The sequence below is a fragment of the Atta colombica genome, unplaced genomic scaffold (genome assembly GCF_001594045.1).
Source record: "Atta colombica isolate Treedump-2 unplaced genomic scaffold, Acol1.0 scaffold160, whole genome shotgun sequence".
Classification (NCBI taxonomy): Eukaryota; Metazoa; Arthropoda; class Insecta; order Hymenoptera; family Formicidae; genus Atta; species Atta colombica.
Window position 1 is genome coordinate 492,134 of NW_017259251.1, and position 9,559 is coordinate 501,692.

The 9,559-nt window shown below is 35.2% G+C and overlaps 1 protein-coding gene across 1 annotated transcript in view; it reads right to left on the minus strand.

Annotated features, from left to right (window-relative positions):
- Window positions 1-1,640: 1,640 nt before the first annotated feature.
- LOC108685801 overlaps window positions 1,641-9,559 on the minus strand; it is a 23,205-nt gene continuing 15,286 nt past the window's right edge. The window contains exons 15-21 of the mRNA XM_018190769.1: window positions 7,623-7,741; window positions 6,495-6,751; window positions 4,952-5,398; window positions 4,510-4,746; window positions 4,333-4,434; window positions 2,031-2,200; window positions 1,641-1,876 (exon numbers count right to left, since the gene is read on the minus strand). Of these exons, the coding sequence (XP_018046258.1) occupies window positions 1,681-1,876; window positions 2,031-2,200; window positions 4,333-4,434; window positions 4,510-4,746; window positions 4,952-5,398; window positions 6,495-6,751; window positions 7,623-7,741 (1,528 nt within the window). The 3' untranslated portion in view covers window positions 1,641-1,680. The remainder of the gene's footprint in view (window positions 1,877-2,030; window positions 2,201-4,332; window positions 4,435-4,509; window positions 4,747-4,951; window positions 5,399-6,494; window positions 6,752-7,622; window positions 7,742-9,559) is intronic.

Consider the following 9,559-nt stretch of genomic DNA (forward strand, 5'->3'; position numbering starts at 1 on the left):
TAACAATCGAATTTACAACAAAAAAAATATATGGAATTAACGAATCTAAACTTTCGGCTCACGAAAGCATTAGCGATTAGCTGAAATAGATTCATTGCCGTCAGCAATGAACTCCTTTCCTCAGGAAAATTTCCGTATATATATATATATATTTTTTTTTTTCTTCCTGCAACTCGTTAATGTAGAGTTGGTGAAGATAATAGCGAGATAACATCGTTTACTCTTTTCGAAACACGTGACAATTTTTCAAATGAAGTGTCGACGACACTTCACGAACATTACAATGTAATTGAGCTACAATTGCATAATTTATGATCACCGACGTGAAGGCACTACAGTTCTCCAATGTATTTGTGCCGAAGCGCATCCTTTATACAATCATATAAAAAATTATTATACATGCGTATATGTATTAAAGTTACAAGTATCAAAACTTCATCGCGCGATAAATTCATCGATGAAAAACAAGATCGAATTTGTCATGACGCGAAGATGGGGAACGCTCCTCGAGTTTTTCTTGTACCTTCCTTAACTCTTGATCTTCGAAGTCACATCTCTCGCTCTATTTAATTTCAAGGAGGTAAATATACAGCGCGGAGGAAAGAAAAGTTATTTATATGACTACTTGTCGACATCTTTTTCGGCGTATACGTTGTAGAAAATTCATGTCTATGCCGTAAATTGGCTTCTAATGAATAATAATAAAAACATCCTGCGTGATAAACAGTCTTTTGAGATAGTCCGAGCAACGGTAAGATGGCTAGATTACATCGAATACAGATTTAATCGAACATTCAATTATAAGGTCTTCATAGTTTTATCGATGTGTCTCAACGTCGTTTCGGGTACCGCGTCCGTTAACGCTTTACGAAACCCTTCGCAGCGAGTCAGTCGCCGAAACATCCTTTTTGCATGATTTCTGGAAATTAAAGTCATTACAATCATGATTATGATGCTACACTGAAAAAAAATTTACTAAATTTTAATAAATCATTTGTTTGAATAGTAACTAAATATTTATTAAAAATAGTATTCTTATATCAAATAAATATATGTACATAAGAACTGTTAATGTTTTGATATAACTATCATTTTTTTATTGCAAATAAATATTTATTAAAATTTAATACATTTTTTCTTATTAGTGTATTGACTTCGGACATGAGAATGTATATTACTGAGTCTAATTGTAAATTTACTCACCTTGCGTCTAGATTTCCATCCATCAACAACTTTGCGCCCGTGTTTAACAACTTGTCCCTCACGTCGCGTGGTAAGATCATAATATGATCAGGTCCAATGCGATCGGTGATGTCCGACAACAGTCGTGCAGTCGCCGCGCGAACGATAGCATTTTGATGACTGAAGAATAGGAATCACAATATAGAGATCAGCTTTGTCGCACGGAAAAACGTTTCTCAATCTCAAGGAAACTGCGGACTTACCTGGCTCCTCGAAGTACGATGATACCAATGGTTTTATGAGGCGGAAGATACTGCACCATCTGATCGAGCGCTGAGTTACTGTCCGATCGAAGAAATCGATTCGTATCAGCTGTTCTGTGTAACAACGGTCCAGCTATGTCGTCCAGATCCTAAAAGCAAAACATGAAGAAGATGTTCAATAAAATATAAAAAAAGTGCTTAAATTTCTATGCGAAACGATATGCTTGATATCTACCTAATCAATACCCCGTATCTGAGAGCTGAAAACGTCACCGGCAGCGAGACATGCGGCTCGTGCTACTTGCGATCGAAGATTCTTTATATGTCGCCCTAAAAGCCTTCCTATCATTCCGGCCGCACAGATGTCCAAATCCTCCGGATGCTGCTTCGAGATCTGTGACAGGGCTTTCAGACCTTTCATCGTTATTTCCCTAAAACGCAGGATATAAATGCTGAATAAAAAGTTCGTTAATTCTTGTTCATTAATTATTCCGACAATGAATTATTCAGACAACGAATAACAATGATTTACCTATCATATAATTGTGCTGATATTGACATAGATTTTACAAGATTGACACATACCAGTCTTTATTCTCAAGCTGTGAAAAGCACTGCTGTACCATCCGTTTGGATTTTTCTGATGGTTTCTCCATAACTCTTTTGTTGGAAGGCATTCGACACCTACTAGAACCGCGCACTGGTACTTTTGAGGGCATTCTTCTACGCGGTTCGACATCTTCCGCAGGTTCAGACTGCAAGAGAGTTCCAGAAATGTTAATTTTGTGTGTGTGCGTTCTATTAACGGAAAGAATGATTTTGCTAAAGTATTTAAAAATTTAGATACAGATATAAAAATAAATTTTATTGGACTATTAAAATAATTATGTAAAACACTCAAACTAATTGTTAGAATGTCAAAACTTTTTAAACCCTCATAAAAATTTTTCTTATAATTTTTATATGAACTAGAACATTTTTCAGAAATACTTAAAAATATACTCAGAAATATTCAAAAAGTTTATATTCTTCTCTCGGAAATTTTCATACAAATGAATTATGAAATATTCTGAAATTTCTCCCATAATTTTTAAAAAGTATTTTTAAATTTTTAGATTTTATAATACATTTCAGAAATTAAAAAATCTTAAAAATCTCTCTACGATATTTTATAATTAACATATATGAAAATTTTTGAAAAAAATGTAGATTTTCTGAGAAATATTCCAATTCGTATAAAAAATGTGAGAAAGTTATAAAATTATAGAGAAATTCTAAAAAATTATATAGAAATTTTCATACAAGTGAATTCTGAAATATTATATGAAAAATTCTGAGAAAAATTTTCATCGAGGAATACAGATCAGAAAATAATTTGGACTGTAAAAATAATTATACATATGTAGAAAACTCAAGCATAATGAGCAATGCTATAAAAAGTTTTCATTCTAACAATTAGTTTAAGCGTTTTACATATTAGGTGTACAACTTTGCTTCCGCCGTTTTTCTATCGATGGCTTTAGCAGAAAGTGGTGGTCGAAATAAATAGATCATAGACGTCATACAATAAACTTGGGCATCTGTCAACATAACCCCATAGAGATATTAGTCGATTTGTGTCTGCACCATAAAGTTATTCTCGATTGAAAATGTCAGTTTACGAGCCAAATTCTCGTCATTTGCGGGAGGCTTTAATTTTTTGCTTCAATATAAAGAAATCTGCGGCTGAGGCTCATCGAATGCTCTCAAATATTTATGGTGAGGCCGCTATTAGTGAAAGAACGTGTCGTGAGTGGTTTCAATGCTTCAAGAACGGTGATTTTGACGTCGAAGACCGGCATAGCGGTAGAAGAGAGAAGGTTTTCGAAGATGCAGAAATGGAGGCATTACTTGAGCAAGACTCGTGTCAAAATCAAGAAGAATTGGCACGATCATTGGGAATGACTCAACAAGCCATTTCAAAACGCCTCAAAGCCATGGGAATGATTCAGAAGCAAGGAAATTGGGTGCCATACGAATTGAAGCCGAGAGATGTTGAATGGCGTTTGCTTGCTTGTGAACAGTTGCTTGAAAGGCAAAGACGGAAGGGATTTCTGCATCTCATTGTGACTGAGGACGAAAAATGGGTTCATTACGATAATCCCAAGCGCAGAAAATCATGGGGAGTTCCCGGCCATGCTTCCACATCGAATATTCACGACTCCAAGGTCATGCTCTGTATTTGGTGGGACCAGCTCCTCGTAGTGTATTATGAACTGTTAAAACCGACTGAAACAATCACAGGCGATGGATATCAAACGCAATTGATGCGTTTGAGCCGAGCATTGAAAGACAAACGGCCGCAATACAACGAGAGTCACGATAAAGTGATTTTGCAGCATGACAATGCTCGACCCCATGTTGCGAAAGTAGTCAAGACATATTTGAAAACGTTGAAATGGGAAGTATGAGTCCTACCCCACTCGCCATATTCTCCAGACGTTGCTCCCTCTGACTATCACTTGTTTCGATCAATGATCTGGCTGACCAGCACTTCCGGTCTTATGAAGAAGTAAAAAATTGGATCGATTCGTGGATAGCCTCAAAAGATGACCAGTTTTTTCGACGCGGGATTCGTACGCTACCCGAAAGATGGGAGAAAGTAGTGGCCAGCGATGGACAATACTTTGAATCATAAATGTATAACCAGTTTTTTACAATAAAGCCTCGAATTTCGGAAAAAAAACGGCAGAAGCAAAGTTGTACACCTAATAATTATTTTAATAGTTTAACAAAATTTATTTTTATATCTATATCTACTTAAATTTTTAAATACTTCAGCAAAATCGTTAAACAATTCTATGTTAAAATTCGATAAAGAAATGTCTCTTTGCTATTTACATCATACCTCAATCTTCAATATTCCTGGCTCCATATTAGTTTCACTCGCACTATCTTTACTTTGTCTGTCCTCCAAAGTATCGTTTATGCTGGATTCTTCTTCCGTGGACTAAAAATATCATAATTATATCTCAATGAGAATGTGCTCTTCAATATGCAGTTTAATTGTATAAAAACATTTTACCTCCTGAATATTAATCTTATTATGTGGATTATCATTTTCGACATTTTTCGCATTCTCATACTCGTCAGTTTCGTGAGAATGGGGCCTCGATGCGATGATAATTGCCGGTGAATCACCGACTATGCTGATGTCTATGGGTGGATGACCAACGATGTTCAATGATCGAATGGAAGCATCCTCGTCAGGTACTATGGAAGCGACTATTCTCTCCTCACTCAAATCCTTTGAATCTTCGATCTAACATTCGAAATATCCAACGTTAAATAAAATGCCATTAAGTAAAAATATATATTAAAAGGAACTTGTATTAATTTGATTTAATACAATTTAAAATATGCGATGATCGCGCATGAATTTTACTTGCATTTACTATCAATGATATATGAAAGAGAAATGTAATTCTCATATATATTTATTTTTCTGTGATTTATTGTCTACTGACCAAATTGCGCGAACCACAGCGAGAATTTCGCTTGATCGGCGAGTTAGAGATTGGCGAGTGATGAGCACTGTGATTAGGCGACAGGTACAGTGATTCTGATCTCTTGGGATTGATTGTAACCTTCGATTGTAGCGATTCCTTGAATATTTTCGTGTCTTCGTAGGGTAGAATTCGCTCGTTCGATAACACGGACACGACTGACCTTCTTCGCGCGCTCGACCTGTCGTCCTCCGATTGTTCGGGAACGCCAGAGCTGCTTTCTGTGCTTCTATTGCAATTTTCATCTACGGTTATTAGCTCGTTGTGATTCGAATGCCTGGAAATCGATCCGATTCGACTCGCCGGTTTCATGTCATCTTCGCTACTCCATTCCTTTGACACTTCGTCCACGGTCGATGCTTCTGCCATTGTGATTAGATATTCCATTTTGTTGGTATCCAACGGCGTCTAAAATTTTTTGAAAAAATTATTGGGATCATATAATAGCTGCATTCTATTTAATGCTCGCAACGCTCGCGAACATCGTTTGTCCTTGTATAATATTTAATAAATGACAAGGATGAAATAATTCTACGAGCGTTGTGAGCATTAAGTGGAACACAGCCAATGTCTAATTATCTTAACTTACATTTGTAGAAAGAAATATCTGATAAACAGAAATATCTGATAAAAATAACAGTATCTGAGCTCGCATTCAATGACATCTCCCCGTATTAAATACATTTCAATGACGATGACATTTTTCTTCAGACATAATGTTATTATATAAACTTCACTTTACACGCTCTATAATTCACGATAGAATTCGAAACACACTTCTATTTATAATTTTCTGTATCAAATGATAAATACAATTATAGATGAGAAAATTTTCTCTTATTATAAGAAATATGACATCGAATACGTAGGTTAAATTGTAATTTATGTCACTTATATATGGACAAGATTTGCTTGCCTATCCGATTGGACATGATTCTATTCACAGCTCTTATAGATTTTCAATTTTCATTATACCAGATGCAGTTGACCAATCACACGTTATTCCCTGTACATTGTACATATTTGATGCGTTTTTATATTTATAAAAATAGACTATATAGAGCATTAATTGTAAATTTATAATTCTAATTATTCATATTTTTTCTGTATTATACAATACGCATAAAATTATAAATAGAATTCTGTCTCGCGAATTCTATCGCGAATTATACATTGTCTTTAAGTGGGCTTGAATATCTGTACAATAGATACGTAGCTGAATAACTTCAACAAATTTCAAGTAGATTCTATTTGAATTCTAATCTGACGTTTAATTACCGTAATATTTAATGTTGAAAAACAAAATGATGTGTCAAATGACAGACTCCGGCTAAATTTTCGCTGAGGAAGTAACGACTCCATATATGCGAAAAAGTCTATTACTGAATTACTCTTCGTCGGTGGTGGGCCCTACGTAAAGATTGCGATTTGCAAGTTCGATTTTTCAGCAGTTCAACGCGCTATGAGAGGAAAAAGAATGTTATTAAAAGCGATAATTTCTTACGAAAAAAGAATCGACATCGTCGTGAGTGGCGCTCTGACAATTCGTCGTTTGTTGCGTGACAACGTCGAACGCCGGATCGTCAGCGTTTTGACTCCGCGGGGTCGATGATCCGCTATTGTCATTGCCATTGTAATCTCGCAGTGTCGCGTCCTGATCTTCCTCTCGTCCCGGTTGATCATTCCTGGAAATGTCCGATGACGAACTGCTCGCGCTTTTCGGACGTTCGCGCGCGCCGATTGAGAAGGAACGCAGAAACTCTGGGAATTCAGAACGTTTAGACATGTTATAATACGTGCTCATTGAAGATATATCATTAAACATTTAAGAAATCTCATTAGCAGATTTTAGAAATTTGTTAAAAGAAGGGCCATTGGCGGTGCCACAAAATTTTTTAAAAATCAAATGTACAAAAAGATAGAATAAAGATTTTTGGAATATCAAAATTGTAATGAAGCGTTTTAGAAATATTAAAAATATGTAAAAACATTTTGCTATAAATATTAGCCACTCCGTAGATTCTAGTGTAAGAAATTAGTCTTATCGTGGAATTTTCCGTCTATATGTTTATAAATATCGCGAGCCTTGATAGACATTAATTTAAATGTGTTGCAATTTGGAAGATTAGACGGGCTATCGATCGGACTTTCTGCTGCAGCGCGACGTTCGATCGTACCTTAGACTTGACCAGCGGAATATTGATTACCTCGACCCGCGCGTCAGCTAGGTCTAAACTCTATATGCATGCACAATGACGAGGTGAAGAACCTTTCGTCCCATTTCGCCCCCTGTGTTTCCAGCGCTGCACGCTTCAGGCCGAAAGTCTACATTGTATTTAATTTATTGTGTGTATCTTTGCTGAGAACGCAAGTTCCTTTTAGTACAGAGCGACATTCCGATCGATGTACGAGATCGATGTGCGATACGATGTATCATATTTATTAATCAGGATTCGTGAAAGATAATCATCTATATCCACGAAGAGTGTCTTTCGATAATTTTTTAAATTTAAGCGAAAGAAAAAATATAGATTACTCAGTTTAATTAAATGTCAAAATAAAAATTAAGTTGAAAATATCATAGAGCTTCCTGGCGAACGTTTTTTTTTTTGAGAAAGAAAGTATTATATACCTTGATACCGCGATTCCTCCTTGTTTGAATTTTGTACATGGTAGCCTTTCGCATCGGGCGAGAAGTGACGCTTGTTTTGTGTATTGTATTCCTCCTCATTCACCATCGTCGTCTTATTACTGTAAGAGATGCAGAAATAGAAATCGACTTAGAAATAATTTCACATGCAATCATTACGCGACATATTTCAATAATGGCAGAGTTAGCGCGCAAAATGATATTCACGCGAACTTTAGTTGCATAGCTGCATGTTTATAAGCTGAAACACGACAAATCTATATTCCAGAATAGCAAATCGTGGTAAATAAAACACGATCATATCAACACCAACGTGTCTTTTATGCTTGAGCATATTAATATAATGATGTTTAAATTGACCGATTATTTAATCAAGCCTAAGCTTGATGAACTTTTTTCAAAATGAGGTGATTATCTTTTTGTAGTAACGTTTTAGGCTTTTAATAAACTTTGTTTAATAAGCTTTTTAATAAGTTTTGTTTTACACTGAGCTTTACATTGAGCAAAAACGTATTTTTTGAACAATATTTGAAAAGAACTGACTGAATATTTACTAAATGTATTTAATTTTTGATACAAGAATTATTCATTTGATATAACTATCATTCTTTCATTCAATAAATATTTATTAAGTAATTATAATATCGTAAGTAAATATTAAGTTAATACTATTTAAACAAATATTTATTAAAATTTAGTATATTTTCAGTACATTTTTTAATACAAAGATTTATTAATATTTAATACATTTTTTTTCAATGTATCAACTCATGTCATTTCTCTTTCTTCGATCGATATCATATCGACATCATTTTCTTCTCATGAAGAATAAAACATTATCTTCATCGGCAGTGCTTTCGAGGTTTTCAATATTAATGAACTATTATACATCTATTATAAATCGCGTTACATCCTTCATTCTCCTCAAATCCGCGATGGACAACATACATCGTGTCGCTGTTTCGATTCAATCTCAAAGCGATGACCGGCGTTGTCGTTGTGGTGATGATGGTCGAAACGGACGCATTGCCATCCTCATCGTCGTTGTTGTCGCGGCCAACATCGACTGATTTTCTGCATCGGAAGACACACGGACAACAAAAGAGAACGACGTTCGCGATTTTGTATTCGCCGAATCTGCTTGCCGGTCGTACCTCGCCGACGAGGGCACCGTTCTCCTTCATCTTGATCGACCAGAACTTGAAGATCATCCCGCACAAAACTTGAAGTTCATCTCGCGATGCCTCGTCGACGGTCTCGTATGAAAGTTCTCGGTCGCGGCCGCGAAATGCATTTCGTTTCATCCGATGGATTGACCCTCGGGGTCAGCGAATGCGATGTCATGGTTTGAACGACTTGTTGCAATTCTGTCTCATAATCGTTCTTGCAATCGTATCCGTTTGCGAATTACAAAAAATATCCGCCTTTATAAGTAAAAAAAAAAATCACCGTTTTGTGACAAAAAAAGAACGGTTTTGCTGAAATATCTGAAAATTTAGCTATATATATATATATATATATATACAACAAAATTATTTTCAGATATCTAGCTAAATTTTTAAATTAGGTATCTCAAAAAAGTGATCTTGCAGTTATAACGAAAATTATCTAATTATAAATACGAAATATTAGCTAAAATAGACAAATTTCTAGCAAGTACTTGGATATATATTGCATCTAATATCTCATATAGATGATAGAGATAGAATTTAGATTTGTGTTATAAATTCTGTGCGCATGATACATAATTTTCTAGATACAAAAAATAATATTAGGTGTACAACTTTGCTTCCGCCGTTTTTTTTCCGAAATTCGGTCGAAATAAATAGATCATAGATGTCATACAATAAACTTAGGCATCTGTCAACATAACCCCACAGAAACATTAGTCGATTTATGTCTGCATCATAAAGTTATTC